The 22,769-nt window shown below is 37.9% G+C and overlaps 1 protein-coding gene across 2 annotated transcripts in view; it reads right to left on the bottom strand.

Moving 5' to 3' along the window:
- Positions 1 to 22,769, bottom strand: part of shank2b (SH3 and multiple ankyrin repeat domains 2b) — a 102,368-nt gene that overhangs the window by 24,114 nt on the left and 55,485 nt on the right. For both annotated transcript variants that reach the window (XM_084396607.1, XM_084396606.1), the window contains 5 exons: positions 20,807 to 20,964; positions 20,190 to 20,303; positions 12,587 to 12,668; positions 8,154 to 8,236; positions 6,774 to 6,898 (listed from right to left, as the gene is read on the bottom strand). In XM_084396607.1, coding sequence (XP_084252733.1) covers positions 6,774 to 6,898; positions 8,154 to 8,236; positions 12,587 to 12,668; positions 20,190 to 20,303; positions 20,807 to 20,964 — 562 coding nt within the window. The remainder of the gene's footprint in view (positions 1 to 6,773; positions 6,899 to 8,153; positions 8,237 to 12,586; positions 12,669 to 20,189; positions 20,304 to 20,806; positions 20,965 to 22,769) is intronic.

Raw genomic sequence — 22,769 nt, 5'->3', positions numbered from 1 at the left:
TTTTATAATGTCACGATATAAGGTTTATATGAATGTATAAATTTGACCATTAAGGCATACTTAGCCTTATTTGCACTATTAATAAACAACAAATGAATGTTAAAAGTACAAATAGTCCATGCATGTTATCAATTAATATGAGATTGGAACAGCTGCATTTATAATAATTATACAAGAGTTAGTATTGTATATTTAAATATGTTGTTTAAAAAGGTTTAAGAAGGATGACACACACCAGGACCAGTGGCGTAGTGGATGGGCACACAGGGCACAGCTATCAGCTATCGGCCTTATCAAGAGGATTTGGCATTTCCAATTAATGTGTTAAATTATTACTAGCCTACTACTTTTATTATTAAATTAATATGACAATTAATTTCCCCCGCAATAATATTAGTGCATCACCCCAAAACCGACGCGCTGCGAGGAAAATAAAAGATAAGATTAGCTTACTCCTTTCAAAAACAACTTGTTTAAAGGGTAACTAAACCCTAAAACAACTTTTTTTAGCTAATGATCTGTAAGACTGGGGCTTTATTAGTGCTGTTCATTGATTCGAGTAAATGATTTGACATTTGGGTATAAAGTGTTTTAATTCTACAATATATGGTGAGTGCTGCCCTCTTCGAGTTGAACGGTGGCTACTGCAGTTGAATTTTCCTATTTGAAGTTGTTTCCCCACGTGACGTAAGCAGGCTCTGCCAACGGCTCACTACCCACGCCCCTGGCACGAGCTCACCACACCCTTCGCTAGCATCGTCAGCATCGGGAGTTAAGACCGCAGTTTGAGCCAGCGGCTCGAATTGATAAGAGATGCTAATGCAATGCTAAATCATAAATCACAATTGTATGTACAATAACATTACGATGTCCACAAATCGATTTAAATAGTACATTGTGTTTAATTTGTTGTTTAATGAGATCTAATATATGTCGTTAGTGCGGAGAATTTTCACGTGAAATAAATACATAGATCCGACTGTTCTACTGTACTATAATATCAGATTTATATAGTGTCAGAGGTTCTGGGTTCTATTCCGCACTAAGAAGTATAGTTTTTTTTTTTTTCTCATCAAAACCGATTATGTTTATCAGTGGTTGTATATCAAGCAGGGACACGTTTGTGTGCATTTTGTTTTGTGATTTACTACTGGGGAGGGCATTCCAACTTCCTAAAGTAGTCATCTACTTGCATACACTAGCATACACAGTAATACCGTTCACAAGTTTTTGGTTGTTAAGATTTTTGTGATTTTGAAAGATGTTTCTTGATCAAAAATACAGTAATACTGTGAATGAAATATTACAATTTAAATATATTATATTTTAATATATTTTCATTATATAATTTATTCCAGAATTTTCGACATCATTATTCCAGTGTATTACTTCAGTGTCACATGACCCTTCAGAAATCATTCTAATATGCTGCTTTGCTGCTCAAGTAACATTTCTTTTATTATCTATTTTGAAAACAGATGTGCTGCTTAATATGTGTGTGGAAACCGTGATACATTTTAGAAAGGATTTTTTTGCTGAAATAGTTCAAAAGAGAAAATTCCTATTCCATACCATAATTGAAACTGACACATTGTTTAAGGGTCAGCTGCATTGTCTTCAGAAATCAGTCCTGTGGAGCATCAACATGTCAAAAAATCATCTCACAGCTTAAAAATTCCTAAAACAGGCTTGAAGAGACGAATGACGAAAGCCAGCCTCTCAGGAGGAAACCGTCATATAGCATATTGCAGTTAAATGCATGCCTAAACAACCATGAGAGCTAATTTCTAGCATGTAGTCATTCGCCACTGAAATCCAAGCACTCAGGTATTGGAATCCATCATGGAGGTGCATTTTTCTATCAATACAAACAGGAAAAGAAATGTTTACATGCGGCCCAGTGCTGCACTCCAACGACGAAAAAAAAAAAACCTCAAACCTCGCTTTCATCACTGTGCTCAGACACAATGCTGGTGTCGTTGCTAGGCGACCGTTGCTCTGTGTTACAACATGAGACCAGGACCATCACATACACGCATGAGGAAGGTCAGTAACATCACTGGATTCCGTTATTTTTGGAAATATTAAAAATAGGAAGATCTATTCCAAGATGTAAAACATAACATGTAAAATCGTGCAACGTTGCGGCAGCTAACTTTTCATTTAGTGTCACGGAGCAAACACTATGTACTGCGCTATACTTGGTGAGGAGCAGGTTTTGGTGACAGGTTGTACGGTTATCAGGCCATGAGGACGCTTGCAGGCATCTCCTACAGTCCACAGACTTCCTCCCTGCTGGTTCTCTCTGTGCACACAGAACATTCTGGAGAGAGAGCATTACTGCCGAGGAGAGATGTCCAACCATCAACAAACACATCAACCGGCCATCACATTCAACGCTAGCAATTTTTTGAGCTACATAACCACAATTACATATTTTCATGACATTTTTTTTTTACCCCGTCAGCATGACAGTGCGAAATATTCACAAGGACCAGAAATACTTCAGTGCTGCTGCTTGTTTAAACCACTAAAATAGTTTTGAAGCAGGAGACGCATTTTGTGTCAGATTAGGCGTTATGTAAATGCAATGCATGTGCAAATCGTATCAACAAACATCCTACATCCATGAAATAGCCTGTGTGAGCTGATATAATTATTAAAAACATGCCATTACACGCCATATCCATGATATTCCAGCAGCTTGCACTCCTTTTTTTTTTATCACTTGGTGAGCCCTGCAAATGCATTATGGGTCAGTAAACATTGATTATTGTATGGAATTGATAACTCATGCCCTGGGATACAGTATTAGATCTTATATACAGAAAAAAGAAGAGGGGTAAGATGCACAAATGCGATCAGATGAGAGTAGAGAGAGAGAGAGAGATACTCGTGCCCACACACCAAGGGCAAGTGGGTGTAGATGTATTTTCAGTAAATCCATCATTCTATTTTGTAGCTTCCTGGTTGATCACTAGCGCTCTTCATAAGCTTTAGTTTCTTACAGAGTTTCTTTTAGGAAATAAGATAAATTCATTGACTCTCAGAAGCTTGGGGAAATGTAGGAGTATTTGCTATTAAACCTGTGCTGTAAAACCTGTGCAGTTCACAGAAGGTAAAACATATATGTTTTGAAATATGTTTGGTCGGCCGAAAGCTTTCGTCATAATCGTGAAGTAAAACGAGGTTGATTTCTTTGGAAGAGCTTTGCCTTGCTTACTCTATAAGGCTTGATTATCCCTGGGCCCTGACACATCCGTACACCAAAGTGTGAGAGAGCAAAACGGCAGCGTCCAAACCTGATGTGGGCAGTGAAGCTTGCTTGGCTCCTGAGGGACTGACGGTCAATATCATCGACTGGACGATTAAAACGTGTTTATTGTTTCCACTGTATTTGGGGGGGGTGATGAATGAATGTATATAAACAAACACTTGCTCTCGAAATGTTATTCTAACCTTTGCGTATTTTTACATACACAAATACATTGTGTCCAAGGATTTTGATCTGAAAGTCATCTCTAAAAGTGGTTAATGCAATATTGCATTTATATACACTTATGTTGTATATTTTATACACAACATAGTAGTTGAGTGAAACTTCTCAATTTTTAAATCAAGAATTTAGCTAAAAATGTATGAGACTACTATATGTTTATAGCGTGTCACTGCAGTGCGTCAACTACCCATTGGATACAGAATTTTGTGATACGGAAACTGTCATTAGTTCAACGTAGTGATAACGCACGTTAAACTTCCTGCAAAATGACATCATTAAAATGCAGCTCCCATTGCTCTATCATAGAAACATTCTGGCTTAGATACTTTAAGACTTGGATTACCGTAAGGAGCTAATAATTCATGAAATCTTTGCCGCTCATGAGAGCCAATCATATTCTTCCGTTCTCGGCCCTTCCATGCGGTGCTGAGATCTTAGATCTGCTCTCTGTGCTTAAACACAAAGTGAGTGTTCTCTTGAATTTTGCATGCAAATGAACTTATTTTGCTGATGTAGAAAAGAGGACGATATTCCCAAAGCTTTTCATGTCTTGTGGTCAGTCTTTGCTGAAGTGTCAGTTCAGCCAGAACGGAAGAGGCAAGACAGGTGTTTTGCAGATAAACTTCTATCATCGTTACATATTTATAATGGGATGGACTGGATGGTCGACTAGTCACCCATATACACTTTTATTCACAGCAAGGATGCATTAAATAGATCAAAGCTGACAGTAAATGCATTTATAATGTTACAAATAATGTTGTTATATTTATTTAAAGAGCACTGAATTTTTTTATCATGGTTTCCACAAAAAGTATTAAGCAGCACAACTGTTTTCAACATTGATAATAAAAGAAATGTTTCTTCAACAGCAAATCATTAAATCAGAATGATTTATGAAGGATCATGTGACACTCAAGACTGGAATATTGGCCTGTTCATGCCAAATAAGATAACTATAAACATGACTATATCATTCTGTTTATTCTAAGCGTGAGATGCAGTTCTGTCGTCTGCTGCTTTAAATTCTTGAGCTCTTTAAAGCAGGATGGATTCTGATTGGCTGTCAATGTTTTTATCAATCAAAAGCAAGACAAAAATCATTCTGAAAGTGATTCCAGCTAGGGGTGGGCGGTATGACCCAAATTTTATACATCACCATATGAGTAATGTTATTTCACCATAACGATATATATACCAAGAAATAGTTATTTTTGCTTTAAATAAAGTTTTTATATCAAAATCTCTGATACCATTGAAATAAATAAATAAATAAACAAATCACAAAAAAAAAAAACGAATACTAGCCTAACTACCACAAGTTAATAAAAACTGTCAAGCTCACTGAAGACAAGTAAACAGTCACAGATAAATTAGTAAAATATGAACAAAGAAACTAATTACAAGCAATAGGGCAAAGAACTGCAATAGAACAAAAAACTTCAAGCACTAGATAGGCCTAAATAGAAACACTACATAAACTGTATAGAGTAATCAAATGTACAAAAAATACTGCATAGTCTTCAATGAGTAAATTACATATACATCTATATTTATTAAAGTTACAAATCCGATTCGGTCAAGAGCAATGAGATTGACCGATTAAAATTAAATGACACAGACAGCAGCAGGTTTATTAGGCTGCTGTCACTTTAAGACTGAATGCACTGATCTAATATAGCCTACTGATACACATGTGCTTTTTTCTCAACTGTTTACACTTAAGACAAACAACTGTGTCTACAAGGATACTCGCAAAGGCAGGCATTTTGACACATACGAGTGTGTATTTGACCGTTTAAGCCCAATTAGGTGGCAAAAACAACTCAGAATTAATGCTCAAAACTCACGCACTGTATGAGTAGCAGCTTCATGTCACGCGTCTCTCACGTCGCTCAGAAAAAGCCTCTCAGACAGTGCACACATATACCAAAATGAGTCCTCTTCCGCCGCGTATTGCGCTTGAACGATTTAAAAATCACTTGTTAAAATCACCTACGATATTATTTCTCTGTGCCGTTATGATTATAATTGTGCACAGGACTCTCCAATTCTTTTATATTTCTTTCACGCTATTCTGTTATTCTTTTATTTTTAGAACTATATCTTTATTGTTATAGCCACCGTCCTTGGTGTGAATAGGCCTTAACGGCTGCAGAAAATGCATCTTTGCCATCACAGGAATAAATTTAAATTTTTAATATATTAAATAGAAAAAATTATTGAAACTAATAATATTTCACAATATTACTGTTTTTATTGTATTTTGCCTTGTCGAGCATAAAAAACTTTTTAAAAACCATCAAAGCAGCACTTTTGCAACAAATTCACTGCCTTCAACATCACATAAAGAAAATTATTAAGTATTTGTGCAATATCGGTCTCTCGAAGGATTGCATACACCTCAAGACATTTTATTGCATTTCATCAAGGTATTTCTGATCACAAGAACCTGATTAAGGTATAGCGCTTGCCTATGACCACCAACGACAAGTCGGTTTTTAAAATATGTAGTTTTTAGAGCCATACCAATAAGATAATATCACTTCACTAACCAAAACAAAATGTAATCTAGTAATAACCACAGGGTGGATAAGAAATGAAATGGTCAATTTGAGCCCTCATCATGATACTTCTTAGCTGCTTTTTTCACTTGACAGGTTACAAATCCAGAGTACCTCAGAGGCATTAAAAATTCACAACATCCAATAAATGCAAGATCACTCTCAGACAACTATCAAATTCAAAGCCCAACTTCTACAAAGAGTAATGATGGGTGATTACAGGCCTGACATTTTCAACTTTCGAATGAATTCAGTGTCAAGGTTACAGCCTCATTCATTAAAATGGGAATTAAAAAAAGATAAGCAAGATTGCCTATGCAAAGGTTAGTCTTTTAAATGCAACCCAGACCAAAGAGCTCCGGAGACATCAGGAAACTGAGTTTCTGCACAGGACAGACCTCTATGCGTTCACAGCTTTTTCCAGGAGTGCTCATCTCCTGCGTCTCTAAGCTCCTCTGTCTCATTAAAGATGTAACCATGACCTTTCCTCATATTCACAAGCTCAGACTGTGCATAAACATTCTCCTGTTTGCACTAACGTGTGAATGATTCAGCAGCAAGCTCAAAATGAAGTCCCCTGCATGGGTTGGACATCACTCTTTTCAGCTGATCAGGGACCTTTCCGTCCCTTCAGCAAGCAATGGCTTTCGCATCATTCCAAAAAAAACAACAACAACTTAAAGCTTATGGAAACCCAATCGTTTTCTTACCTCAATGAGGAAGTCGCCAGTCCTCAGGCCAGCTTTCCATGCCACCCCTCCCTCATCCACAGACTCCAGATACTGCAAAGCAGGGAACGCCGGAGTTGGAGTAAACTCCTCGATTGGGGTATCCGCTAAAAGTCCAGGCCAAGCCAGATGAGACAGAACCAAAGGAAAGACATTGTGAAGATCAAAAGACATTGTGCTAGTTTACTGGACCCAGATTAAACATTATAGTGGACTACAATACATTTAAATAAAGATAAAACATCTAATAAATATATAAAGTTAGGACTAGGATTTTATTTATTTATTTTAGATGTTTCATCACACACACACACACACACACACACACATATATATATATATATATATATACACACACATACATATAATGATGTATTAATAGTCCATGAATAGCCGAAAATAATTTTTTTACATAGAATGATGTGAAAAGTTAAATTCCTATGAAAATGAGTGTCTGATAGCCCAATGGATAATGAGTGTGGCTAAACAAGAGCATCTGGTCTGATGATACATGATGCAAGCTGCAATGCATCCATCCAACCAAATCAAAAATGAATGCAGGAGTTGGGACGTTTATATAACCAGAGAAAATGCATGCATGGATGTCACCGCTGACAGTGTGGGGAGAAGCACTGGTCTGGAGCCTGACAGAACGAGGGGCATCGCATGAGCTGATGCAGAAAAAAGCCACAGTGCACCACTCGCAACTTCAAGGGATCTGTAGTGCACTAGATGTGTAGAAACTAAAAGCATTGCAGGTGTGGATGGGGTGGGGGGGGTGGGCACTTTTAGTGTAAATGAATTCTTGCACAAGTAGTAAATGCACCGGATGGATAAAGGTTTGTCAGAGTTACGTACATTTTTATGAAGGATTTGCAAGTGAATTAAATACTTTCACCACAGTAAGAAACAGCTGGAGTGTCAGGAAGCCCTGGAGACAAAGTGCCAGGAGAGTCCTAATGCAGTCCAACACAAGCCAAGCACATGGAGCAGGGAGTGGGTGGGGGGTCTGTGTTTACACTTCACAGATTTGACAAGCCCACTTAAATTCATCGCAGTCAAGTGATGGACACGCTGACACCAAGAGATGCATTAATTCAGAAGTTCTTGACATGGATGCAATTCATGCAGCTCAAGCCACGCAGACACATCAAATCAAGTGTGCGCGCGCGATGACGCGCTTTGAAATCAACAGAAATGACGTTAAGTGAGGGGGTACAAAAAAGACAACACGAGCGAGGGATAAGAAATAGTGTGAAATGAAGGACCAACACCGTTTGATTCTCGAGGGTATAAAGCATGAAGTGATACACAGTTATGATGAGGCGGCGGAGACGACGAGGGGTCCGTCTTTTTTCCTACCTTTCGCCCCTCTCAAAACGAACCCGAATCCCTCGTTATCCTTCTTCTGCAGCACGACCGTCTTTTCGTTGATAACGCAGTCGCTGTGGAGAAAATTCCGCGCATAACGACCGTTATTACAGCCTATCATCCTCATCATCGCAACCGCCGCGCGCGCGGAGTGATGCTTCATCCTGACAGGCGTCGGCTGAGCGGAATTAATCATTTTTGCGACGAAGAGAGCGATGTGACGAGAGTTGTAACCGTTGAAAAAAGCTCACCGCCGGCTTTATCTGTCGAAGAAGGAGCTGTGACACCGGTTAAGAAAGGCAGGGCCCGGTCGCCGGCGAGATAGCGTGTCGTAAGCTAGAGACATAACCGCCAGATGAAGGATGAAAATCACCAGAGGAAAACATGAGCGGTAATCTTGGAGAAATGGGTATGAGAGAGAGAGAGAGAGAGAGAGAGAGAGAGAGAGAGAGAGAGAGGGGGGCCGGGAGTGGGGGGATAGAGAGACGGTTTACAGTGACACAGAGAAAGAGAGAGCGCGCGAAAGAGTGACGAAGAATGTATGCATGTGTGCGCGCGCACTGGCCTTAACTGAACGCGCGACTAAAAATAATTGCATGTGTCCATTGTAGATTGGAATTGTAATGAATTAATTAATTAAAACGCTTTCATTAATAATTCTTTTAGCACTTTTTGAATAATAAATATTTAGAAATAAGAATCTAATCGCACTGAATGCCCTCAGCAGTCTGTCACCAAATGAAGATAATGGCAGATTTCAACATAACAGATTTAAAAAATAATCAGTCATTAAAAATGCAATGGTTTCAAAAAGTGTGGTAACACTTTATTTTAAGGTGACGTAGTAACACGTTAGAAACTAAAGCAAAACCTAACCCTAACTCTATAGTAAATACATGTAGTTAATTCATATTACTCAGTACTTATTTGAGTGAGTACAATGTAACTACGTCAACTTAAACTAAAGTGCAACCAAAAGTGTTTACACAGACTTTTTAATGACTTTTCAAAGACTTTTTTAGAGGCGTATAAATGCAATCTAAAATTTGGTCCTAACGACATGTATAAAAATTCAACATTCATTCATTCTGATTCATGCATTTAGATTAACTATTCCTTTAACACAAAGCCGCAAAATCTAACATTCTGGTCAAAGAAATCCTTTCAAAAATCTTTCGAATGCAGTATGATTTATTAATTCAATTTTTGGACTGAAAATGTATGTATTTGTAGTAGGCATACTATGATGGTGGCTGTCCTGAATGACAGCACAACATCTGTGTGACACTAAGTGTTTCCTCCTGCCTTGCACCAGCAGATCAATTACTGAAGGTGTTAGAAGGCACCAGAGATAGATAAGCAGTTTGAATATGACAGCAATGAAAAGCAAATGTTCTCTCTTCTCCCTGAAGGACAAGAGGGCTTGCCATCTTTTAGATGGAGTATTAAATCCAGTCCTGGAAATCAAGCCTGAATAGGTACAGAATCGCTCAAACTGCAACGTCACAGACATCTCTCACAAAGAGCTGGAGTCTTATTTCCATCTGGTACATGAACTTTATTCATATCAGGAAATGGGATCGTGGTCTGCGCCATTTCATTTGACTGAACCTTGCATCTTGACTGTGTCCTTAGAATGAATTGGACCCTAAAATAATCCCTAACGGTCAGCAGCTCTAGTCTGATTAATGCACCCAAAAAGGTCTTGAAGTGTTTATAATCCCATAAAAACTTTAGCTGGCATATTAACAAAATGGGCTTCAGCTTTGATCGCAGAGATTGACCGACTTGCCTCACAGTCTTAAAACTATAAGATAAAGTCTCACTGAAATATTGAAAGCGCTCCGAGCTCAAAAGGTAGAGTGCTGACTCCTGAGGAATGATGCATGGTTGTCATGGAAACATAATCTGCTTTGAAGGGGACACTGTGGCGATGTCACAGAGCAACAAGGTCATTAATATCCCGGCCTGTTAGAAGAGGCTCAATAGCTTGGAAATATGATTTGCTCATAATTGTATTTATACCTGTGAGGTGATTTCATTCCAAACACCCTTTGTTGACTCCTACACAACACATTCAGACCGCTGTCCATCACGGACCAATATTTATACGCCAATGTGGATTAGCTATTTAAATCTCAAATCCATTCAGTCTTATCCTGCGGAAAAGTTTACACCGGAATCCATTGCAAATGTATAATATCTGGAGAATAAAATCAGTGTGTCTGGAAAAGACTGACACATTTAACAGGTATCATACGTGTATCTGTGTCAAGTTCACCTAAAAGCACCTACGTCCTTCTGTACGCCTGTCACTCAAGCTCCCTGCAGCAGGAAGTAGCCTGCACTGCATTGCCATGGATTCTCTGTCTCCATGACAACCGGCTCCGAGCGAGGGGTGTGTCAGCTGGGTAGGAGTATGGTAGCCGGATGCGAGAGGATCTGTCTCTTTTTTTGTCTTTTAACACCCTGTGCCAAATGTGTAAAGTTCATAGTACAGCAAAAAAAAAATGAAGAAATAATATTACACTTAAATAGCAGGGTTATTAGAGTTCAATTGCTTAAAATAATGGTTTCGTTTCATATAAAAATGTGATTTGAAATCATAATTTTATTGCCTTACTAGACTCCACAGTAAACCAATGATTTGTAGCTAAAATCGCATTGTCAAAGACAGCCAGTTTATTTCAAAATGTGCAGATTCACAGCCACATATTTTGACATCATAATGTCAAAAGGCTGATTTTTTTTTTAAATGCCATCAGAGTGTCTGCATCACGCAGTGATGACCCCAAGCTCAGGCGTTGCTTACATAACCGGCCATTTAAAAGAGTTTTCACACTCTTCAAACCATTTTTCCCCAGTGAATAACAATGTGCTTGTGCGGCGCTTTGTGTTAAATGATAGTAAGGTGGCGAAGTTTTGGGAAATTATGTTTTTTTGCGTAATGGATGGGCAGGTAAATGGATGACTTGTGCTGCCCTTTGATACTCCGACAAGAACAATTATTAATTATATAGACAATCTCTGGCCATGAATAATTATAATGATTTTTTATTATTATTATTCTTTGATCATACTTTGTAGATTAATAATCCAGACAATTATCTGTTTTGGAGTAAATAAAATGCAAAAAAAAAGGAGAAAATAATTATATACAGTATATATATATACTGTGGGGGGGATTTTGAAAACAGACTGGCCAATTTTTAAAGGCTTAGGTAAATCTATCGTCAAACTATTAAAATTAGGCCATCACCAGGCCCAGATGGAACCTGCAGATTTTTCCTCACATTTTCTGTGATTCTGGTGGAAAATCTGCAAAATGTGTTAGTGGTAAGTATTATCAATCTTCTTAAAGGAATAGTTCACCCAAAAATTCAAATGATCCCATACTTTACTCCCCCTCAAGCCATCCTAGGCGTATATGACTTTCCTCTTTCAGCCGGAGATATATTAAATAATATCCTGGCTCTTCCCAGCTTTTGTTTTAAGTTTTTGAAGCCCAAAAAAGTGCATCCCTCCATCAGTAAAAGTGATCCATACGACTCCAGTGGGTCAATAAATGCCTTCTGAAGCAAAGCGATGGGTTTTTATAAGAAAAATATCCATATTTAAAACTTTACTAAACTATAATCACTGGCCTCCAGCAACAGCTGTACACGCATTCATGAGAGAGTCGAGTTCCGGCGGAAGTGTGACCTCTGAACCGACATATGACGTAGGTGTAGCGTAAGATTAGGTGAGAATAGACACCTCTCACGAAAAACCACTTAACTTTCTTGTGAACGCACGTACGGCTGTTGCCGAAAGCCAGTGATTATAGTTTAGTAAAGTTTTAAATATGGGTATTTTTCTTATAAAAACCCATCGTTTCATTTCGTATGGATTACTTTTATGATGGAGGGATGCACTTTTTGGAGCTTAAAAAACTATTCAATGCCATTACAAAGCTGGGAAGAGCCAGGATATTAATAAATATAACTCTGATTGCGTTCGGCTGAAAGAAGAAAGTCATATACTCCTATAGCTTGAGTGTGATTCAATTATGGGATCATTTTCATTTTTGGGTGAACTATTTCTTTAATTAACAAACATCTGTTTAGCACAATCTGTATAACGTTGTGAGTGACATTCCTATAGAATTCCGCCAGTGCAAATTCCGTGTGGGCCTGATGACGACGACAACATTGGAATGTTTATTCCAGCCAGTTTCTTGTCTCTCAAGGCCCCGGTCACCAGCTTAGCTGACCTTGTCGAGGCAAAACATACTAATACTGACGCTGCAATATTCTATATGCAGAAAATGTTTAAAAAATCGTCTTGTCTGAACTGTAAATACGAATGCAAAAACTACCGTCATATATTGAACCCGACACACTTTAAACAATGGTCAGATGGATTAGAAAAATGTTTGATCATACCTTGATGCATCAAAACTGTCATAAGATCCCACAGTGTAGTGTCGGAAGAGCTTCCTTCTCTCTGAGCGGTCCGCCCGGGCATCTGTGAAGACATATTCACAGAGATTTACTTTAGATAACTCCAATTATGTAATATTTTAATGTTGCATAGTGGTCAGAATCTGTGCCACTGAGAAAGAGCCATAAAATTCCTTTTTTACTTTTCACACATAAAAAAAGTTTCCACCAAAATTCTAGTGTGACTGTGTTTAAGCACAAACCCACCGAACTTTTGAACACTTCACAACATCATTATCACTACTTTCACACTGAATATAAAATGTGCAAAAAGAATAAAAATAAGCACCAGCATTTTTGAGAAGTACAGCAGATGTGATAACGTGAGAATGTTCAGTGTAAAGGTTCGGTTACATAATTGCACTGAAAAAGCTGTCTAGTCACATATTGGCCTTACTGTGTGCCATATGTCACACAGACCCAGGTGCCATTTTTTAAACATTTAGTCGTTTAGCCAACGCGACGATACCAACTGTGCTCTAGAAAATAATGAAATAAATGACAAAAGGTGCTTACCGTTTCACCTTGACATACAGATTGTCACTGAAAATCAATCAAACCAGCATGACGCAAAAAAAAAACGAATTTCTTGATCACACGCCATGAGCTCACAATGAATCCACAAATTGTAACAGTGAATTCAAAATCTGTACTAAACTAACTATACCACATTACAAATTTAATTGCAACCAATAAAAAGCCCTTTGGAAGACAGGGACCATTTGGCCCATAATGGAGCCAAACTAGACTAGTCCTCCGAGAGAGCTCAGGAAGGCCAAATATTGACTGCGTTTTATGAAAGGAACCAGGATGAGAGCCAACAAAGCTAATGAAGATAATTTTTTTTATGTCGCAGAGATTAAATGTCTGCGCGGCATTATGGCATCATGTTTGTACGACATTAAAACAAATGTCCGCAGAGGACTCGTACAAATGGATCAAACACAAAAAGTCGATTAATATACAAATTCAATCAAATCACCTTGATGTTAAGCACGGCGCTAAAAGTGCACTTATAGAGATTGTATCTAGGGAGGAAGTAAAGGGGGCACAACTGATGATAGTAAAGATCCTGAGCAAACGTATACACATATTCATCAATTAATGAGATTCTCAAGGAGTTTGTTCTGCAGGCTGCAGCTTCAGAAAACTGCACCATTTGTATTGTCCTCTGCGGTTCTGTTGATACACGATGATATCAGTAGTCAGGAGGCTGCGTGGGATTCAACACTTTCCCCTTCCAACCTACTCACTGGTTAGCTGTTAAAGTTACAGACGCTCAATTCTTTGTTGAGCTGAAACGTTTTGATGTTCAAACAAAAGGAGGTTTAGATTCAGCGCAATTCTTCAGAGACATCCGTTCTATCCTGTGACTGCTAATGTAAGATGTCCTCCCCATATGTCAGTGGTTTCAAATATATAAAAATGCGGTTTTATGAATATTTTGGTTAATCAAAACATTTGATCAAAATGTGTCCATCTAGAGAGGTTAAACTTCATATGTTCATCACCAAAGAAAAAACAATCACAGCATTAAAATACAGCTTTAAAATATGAATCATGGCAATTTCTGAAAAGTAAGCTTTTGGCACTCAAATTTTTTGCTTTCATTTTTGCCATTTATATAATATTGAGGTCAGACTGGACATGCTATGATGCATCCCGTGAAATTAATAAACCAAAACTGAATCGTTTGAGTGTGCAAGTGAATCATCACACTCTGAGCCTTGACATTACCATTTATAGATGTGTTTTGTCAGGTTGTGCATTATGCAGTTGAGCAATACCTGATTTCACATGCATATACTGTAACTGAGCAGAGGAATTTAATACCAAAGAGATACTGACGTTATAATTAATAGGATGAATAAAATGGCCACCGTGTTAAGTGCCATCTCTTTCTCACATCTTAATGGAACACCCTGTCAGTTTCTCCTTTAGCAGCTGTGTCGTCTTTCCAACAAAAAGAGTTCTGGCATGTACACACAGAGCTACACATACTTGACATGAGTGTTGTTCCTCTGTGGACAGAGTGAGGGAAAAAAAGTCTATTTGAAGTGAGGGCGAGCAGCGATGACAGCTGCTACAACACCGGATTTCAAATCACCAGGGATAACTTGCTGTGTGGCTTACTTGATCAAATTCATAAAGATAGTAAGCAAGGAAGACTTTAAGGATGCAAAACTTTCACAGCAGCGTCGGAGCACACCACTGGAAGAAAGTAATAACTATAATATTCTGCCAGTCACTCTAAAGTTTTAAAACTACAACTTGACCACAGTTTCTCACTCAGAGTCCGATGAATAAAACCAGTTTACCTGATTTGTTGTCTTTGGCAAAGCTAAAATATGTTTCAGAACTGAATTAGATCATTAAATTACCTTTTGGATTGTCATTTTACTACAATTTGCAACAATAACTGTTCAGTGCCTCTGAAACGCACACAAAGAGTCACTACAAGTCATCGGCATGCACAATTACCTTTAAACGCAACTGAAAAGACTAATAACAAAAAGTGTTTTGACTAATAACAAAAACCACGAACAACTGCAACTGAAATTTTAATGACAACAGACTACGACTTATCATTCCTACACAACTGTCCACAATGCAAACATCAGCGCAGAGCAAAACATACAATTATTAGTCGCGCAAATCCGTAATTCATCACAAACCTCCTGAGTTTGCCACATCCTCAAATCAACATACCTCCAAAATGAACCTTCTTCCTGGATCTGCTAGTTTCGTCCATTGGTCCCCTTTAGTTCAACCCCCGAGTCAATCCGAGAAACACTCAATTCTCCTTGCCTGAGGGGGGAATACCACTTTTCTCGATCCCACAGGCCCTGATGCCTAACTTCCCATCTCCAAAAACTCTCGCGTCTCCTCGAGTGCTCGGGTGAGAGCTGACCATCAGCACCACACACATGGAGAAGAGAACAGTGGCATTGGAAAAGATGGTATGTAAGCTCTGTTCTCAGTGCCGTGAGAGGGAGAGAGAGTGTATGAGAGAGGGAAAAAAAAAAGATGCCACAAAAAGAGAAAAAAAATCTTACCAAGGCCCACTCCTTAGCAACAGGGTTTGTACAGTGTAGAGCATGTTTCCATGGAAATATATCAATCAGGAATGTGCATGAGTGTTGCTCGGAAAGGTTCAAGAGACTTCAGCAGAATACTTGTGCGGTTGCTAACCAGCCGATGCTGGATTTAACCGTGTCCGATTTTGAGCACTGCACTAGATCGTCAACTTTCAAGGCTATCCAGCAGCGTATGGATGGGTATGTGATGCATTTTAGCTAAATGTTGGATTTTGCCTAAAAATAAGAGCGTTTTGGGCAACATTCTTTAAAAGATGTGAATAAAATAAAGCAGAGAGCATCGCCATGGGAACTGAATGACTATTCCGTAAATCGATGTAAGAAATCAGCTGTCCTTGCAACTCTTTGTGAGCTCTTCACTCATAGCATGCATTGTAGTAGCCATGGATTTCAAGGATACCAAACGGCTCCCATCACAACGGAGCATTTCTTACCTTTTCGCACTGCCGTCCTGCTCCTTTTGCAACACTAGCAAACATGGATGAGGTTCAAAACGCCTCAGATGACACTTTTACTAAAGATAGCAAGCATTTTTACTTCAGATTACTGCTAAAATGTGCGAATTGATCAAATGTGTAACAACTCAATTATTGGCCGTAGCATGAGGAATAAAATGATACAGGCAAAAGACCCAGTTTCACCACAGAAAAATGTATTTGGGTCAATGGTGTGACATGCATTTTTCTTCTCTTATTTTATTCAAATATATATATATAAAAATTGCAATTCACACATACAATAGCTTAAACACACCTCCTCTAAGATGAAAATGTTTTCTTTTAATGATGAGCATGTTTTTAATGATGCAAACAATATGCAGAAAAAAGGGGCAAAAAATAAAAAAACCATTAAATTATATCATAGCTAGGACCCATCTGTAAAGGTCAATAAGTTTGGGAAGGTTAGTTTAGGTTCTACAATGTCATGTTACAACCTCACAAAAACATAATATTTAAGAATGAATTATTAATGAATTGCATTTTACCTTGGAAAATATATTTTAAAACTTTAACCTTTTAATAATTACATAATTATTAAATAATCATATGGAATTTTACTTGATGGTTACACCACATGACATTATTAGAGGCATTAAATTGAAAGCATTCTTGAAAATGGTAAAAATGGTAATAATTTTAAAACTAGACTTTAGACGTTCTTATTGTCACTGAACCAATTTACTTACTTACTTACCATACGTTTTATATGTTTACGATGTTAAAATACTTTCTCGTACCCAAATTACAACTATAAGTAGGCCAAGATTCCCCTAAAAAGTATATTTGAGAATTCCGACCAACTAAGCATAGCAACACTGACTCAATCAATAGAATGAGTTTAGGGTGGGACTACTTGTTTATCCAAAGAACAGCAGCAAGGAAATTATTTTTTACAATTCAGATCACCAAAACAGTTACTGTAGCCATACAGATACAGAAGCACTTACAGCAGGACAATCTCAAGGCAAATGTTGTGTTTCATCTTATGACGGGTGAACTTAGATCTTACAGTCTGAGAGCTGAGTCAGCCAGACTCTCTCCCCGAGTCACATGGGCCAAAGCCTCTTGGCCAATGACAGCTGTCGTTCACCACACCTCCATTCTGCTCACCACATGCTGTCGTGAACAGCTCTCCATTTGTTTCATGTAGCTGCCAATAGCTGTCTTACTGTACATGGTCATAGCCAACAATCTGGACCACAGCAGAGAATTATCATTGAGATTTTAGACTAAAGTGTGACTGTAGTTTAACAACAGGATTCAAGTGCGATGCAATGCAAAGCCTTTTACTGTTACTGTTATACAGTGCATGCATAATTATTATGCAAGTCAGTATTCTTCTGCTCACATTTTACTAATTCCAAACCACATCAATGTGATTCTGATTAAGAGGGGGTCATGTTTCAAGATATTTTACCTTAGCAAAGTCTTTGAGAACCAGACACCTTGTACTTCTGGAGGTTGCAGACAGTTCTGGAAAATGGTGGCACTGGAGACTTTGTGACACTGTGGTTTAATTCTTGGTTTAACACAGAATTCTTCACTTTAATAATTGAAGACTTTTGCAGTTAATATCTTTTATTCTCAACCTGAGCATTTCTTGTCCAATGGTCATGCCTCAATGTAGCAATTTCTATAGAATTGCAGTATTATATTATACATAGTATATTATATATCACTTATAAATGATTATATACAAAATTAATAGTAGTTATTAAAGACCCCTGTGGTGAAAATCAAGTTTTTAATGTTGTTTATATGTCTATGTATTTTTTTTAAGACAAACCATGTACAAATTCATAAGTCGACACCATGACTGAGTATTTTCTCCTTAAAACTGCAGTGAACCAAAGACAGTCTCAAACACACGGTTTGAAATCGCTGGCGTTTCTGACGTCACAAACTACCTTGTAACCAATCACGTCGACGTGTGATCGTCAACGAGTGGATCTCTGAGCTGGTGTGAGTGAGTGGAGGCGGGGATAATTAGCATATTCATATAACCAAGGGTGTAGAGTTACATTCAAGCTATTTTAAGGCATGAAGAATTTCTTTTTAAGGAAAAAACGTTTAAATATGTCATTTTGCTGATCAAAGATGAGTTTTAAGTGCTACAATTACTGACTACAGGGGGATTTTAAGACTGATGTGGTTTGGAATTGGTAAAATACGCTAGGAAGAAAAATATGATCAGACTTGCATAATAATTATGCGCGCACTGTAAAGGTTCGGATGGATTTCAATGAAGAAAACATCTAAACGCCTCTATGACACTTGCACCACACACACATACAGGGCTGAAAAACGCACAGTAGCTGCACTGATGTGGAAGGCATTCATTTGGCCCAAAATAACAACTCTCAACAGAATGTTGCCCCTGGCCCCTTCTGCCAATTTGCACAGTGAATGTTGAGTGCGCACACCACAGCTACACAACAGCCAATGATTGTACTCACAACTAAAAAAAAATCATCTAAATTTATCAAACATTTGGACTAGAGTAGTGCTATGATTGCTGTTAATAGCATTTCTGTGCTCTGTCCAATTTGGATATAATGCACAATTTCTCAGGTGCTCATTCACAGCTATGGTTGACGGATGAACTCGAGCATTTGATCTGAGAGGTGGACACGCGTGCGCTTTGTGGCCTAGTTGCAAATGAACACTAACTGAATTAACAGCCTGCTATCGCCGCAAGGCTTCTCACATATTCTGTGGGTTATCAGAGCACTGGAGAAGAATAGAGTGAAAAAAGACGATAAGAGGAAGGGGAAAAGTTGTTTTCCCCTCACTGTGTAAAATGTGACGAAACAAACAATCATGTAATCTGATGCTTACACTTTATTTGTGATAGTTCACCCAAAATGAAGATTCTATCATCATTTACTCACCTTCATGTTGTTCTAAATGCATCTGAATTTCTTTCTTCAGTAGAACACAAAAGTAGTAGTTTAGCAGAATGTTCATACAATGAAAGTAAATGGTGACCAGGGGCTATCAAGCTCCAAAAAATGAGGAAAGGACAGTAAAAGTATCATAAAGTAGTCCAATTGATTTATGTGAAGCCAAATCGAAGCCATAAGAATTTCTGAAAAGACCAAAAATTGAATCAATCACATATTATTAAACTCAACTTCAGCTCTGAGGTATTGAAATGTATGCTGTGCGAAAACACTTCATGCTAAGTTTGACGTCACTGATGCCACCATTGGTTTTCTCATTTCTTTTGTATACGAAAATATTGTACAGCTTTAGGAGATCTTGAGTATAGTGCACAAGCGGTGTGGACTACTTTCGTTGTATGAAACAGAGCAGTGTGAACTGTTTGTTCAACAGTGTGATCCTGTTTTCCACTAAAGAAAGAAAGTCGTATGGGTTTGGAAAAGTGTTTAAAACTATTAGTTGGGGTTGGTTTTCACCCGACTGAACATGTTTAATCAGTGTTTGTCGGTGTCTGTTGGGGCAGTGTGTTTACACAACACCAATGTACTAAAAACGGAAACGTGTTCCTTTGCATTTTTCGCGTACAGACGACAACGTTGTCAAAACGATCCCCGTTCACACGGATCCGCCAAAACGACTAAAGATGCTATATTATTCATGCCAGGCCAGTAGTTGGCGATGTCACTTTGTAAAGAAAAACGATACGCCTATAGACCGAACGCGTAATACACATGCGCATTACATCACCGTTTTCACGAATTTGCGTTTTTGTAATTTACACGGAGACGTTAACAATGTAATTTTCACAAACTTGCACTTTGAATCCCGTTTTCAAATGTTTGCGCATTTTTTGCCATTTTTAGTTGAAAACTGTGTTGTGTGAACGGCCCTTAAATGATGACAGAAGTGTCAGTTTTGGGTGTACTGTTCCTTTAAGTTGCAATGTCAGTGAGTGAGAACATGTTGAATGTGTGTGCCGGTGTGTATTTGTGTGTACACACTCACATGGCCTGTCCTCGTTGGGTTTGCTTGGGATCTCTTCCACACATTCTGCTGGGAACCAGCCTACATTCCCTCGGGCACTGCCTTCCCAGAATCCTCCTTCTCCAATACTGAGAACTATTGAGAAAGTCAGCAAAAAAAATATAAAACACTATTCTCACTATTTACATACTGCATATATTGTGCAGTCCTAAATATGACACCAGGAAAAATGACTGTAATACATGTAATACTGTTCAAGATTATTTAGCTCATTCTCCGACTGACATTATAACCACTTCACTACTGATGTGTAAATACACATGCCAATTGTATATATCAGGCCTATGATGAATTTATCCAGTGAAATCTTTACGTTTATCCACTGAAATCTCTCTAGTTCATCTCTTTCTGTTTGTGAAGTGTTGCTAGCTCCGGCCAGGCATCGCCTGGTGCCGAAGGGCAGAATCTGTGAATTCTTGTTCTCCATATGGCAGGAGATACTGCTCTCCATGTTACAAACCAGCTTTTCCCCTTCATTTGGTGCACACACTCTTAAAAATTGTTGCATATTTACTATCAATAACATATGGTTTAATTGAGTAAAGTTAAACTGAAATGCAATTTTAGAGAGACTTTACCTTTAACCCTGTCGTTCTTGTACAAAGCTATTTCGCCCTCAGCCTGTGGTTGGTAAGTCTTGATCACCACATAATGTCTCCCTGGCACAGCACTGTACAGCTTGCGTTTGGACCCTGGGGTGTCCATGCCGGAAAAGGCATCCCTGCTGGCACGGGGACTGGGAATACAAGCAACATTATCTGAATATTATTATAATTATAATGTTATATATAAATTATATATATACACATACACACAAATAATAGGAATAATCCTAATAATGCATTTGCACAATGTTATTATTATATTGTTAAATAATATAATATATAATTTTGTTTAACATTTTTATAATAATAATAACAAATATATATATATATATATATATATATAATTTAATAACATATTTTATTTAAAAGTACATAAATATAAAATATAATAATATATATATAAAAAAAAAATATATATAAAAAATATAAAAATAAATAAATAATAATATTATATATATATATTCAAATATTTAATATTATTTAAAAATATTAAAATTAACATTTAAAAAAATAAATCTAGCTCTAAAGTTAATTAAGGCAATAATAAGTAATCTCGGATGCTTTACTACAACAAACATGAAGAGAGATAATACATTTCTAAGGGCATGACAGTTTAATCTCTGATTTTAAGAGATGAAGACGTGGAGGATGAAGACCCCTAAACAGGGTCTAGCAATGTCTGTGGTAAGCATCGAGGCGCACTAGGATGCTAGAACACAGCTATAAAAAGTATAAGGGCTCCCTCTGCTGGATAGACATCATAAATATACATTAAAGCCAAGAGGTTCTCCTAGACATGTTTCCAACAAGCAGAGATTTTGATTCTTGCCCTGGGCCAAGCTGAATCATTAACTTATCCAGTGACGGCTCACAGGAAACATTACCTCTAAAAGCAGCTGAGCCCTGTCCCGAGATGCCTCCATCCGCTCAGAAGGAGCAGACGGCTCCCATCCAAAAAAAAAAACTTGTTCTCCAGAAAAGCGCTGACATTAAAGACTCAGTCCCGACGATGTTGTTAATGAAGGTGTTAATGAGGGAGCGATGGAACTAAAAATAACATTGTAACACTCACTGCACAAGAACATCCAGTTTTCGATGATGATGACGACATGCATAATCTTGGATGCACATATTGTTCTTTTCCACTTTAACTTATAAATGCAGGCCTGGCTTCACAATGAGGGCAAATCAATTTTTTTAAATAAAATACAATAAAATAATTTAACACACACAGGGTAAAAAGACAGTGTTGAACAAATCTGGGTTAAAATTGGCCACAGGTATAAATATAGTCTATTCACAAACCTGAATTCTGGTATAATGAAACATAGCTATCCATCCTGTATGTATAAAAATCATATGGTGTCATACAAGCAACTTCATGTTCACATATGACATGCCCTACCTCTCAACCTCTCAAAGTCCCCGTGGCATCTGGCGGCTTTAGCCTATAGGAGCAGATGAAATTGGGACATAGCACCTACATATGCCCTCTACGTGCCTCCTGCTTTTTTAAGCCTCCACTGAGACCCTCTCAATGTCAGGCCCAAAGTCAACACACCTAGATTAGCCTTCTTACATAACAAAGCTTGATGAAGATTATACAGATGTGATATGTTTTTTGTGCCCAAAAAAGTGTTCACAAGCTAAACAGCCCTAAACAGATACACCTGGTTTATTATTTCAAAATGAAATGATAAATGAAGAGTACCAAAAAGTGGTAGCACAACCTGCAACACCTGTGAGAAAATAACCATATGAAATATGATGCAAAAAGCACACTGTGCCACATTTTAAGAGCAAACTAAATAGGGTGCATGGCACCGCAAAATTAACTCCCAGCTGCAAATCTGTTCAGCCAATCAGATTCAAGCGCTGAAAATCACAAAAATGACCTCAACTATCTTTTAAGCATCAAAAATACCAGCACTATCTC

Source organism: Rutilus rutilus, assembly GCF_951802725.1.
Source record: "Rutilus rutilus genome assembly, chromosome: 23".
NCBI lineage: Eukaryota > Metazoa > Chordata > Actinopteri > Cypriniformes > Leuciscidae > Rutilus > Rutilus rutilus.
This window is presented reverse-complemented; position numbering and strand designations above follow the sequence as displayed.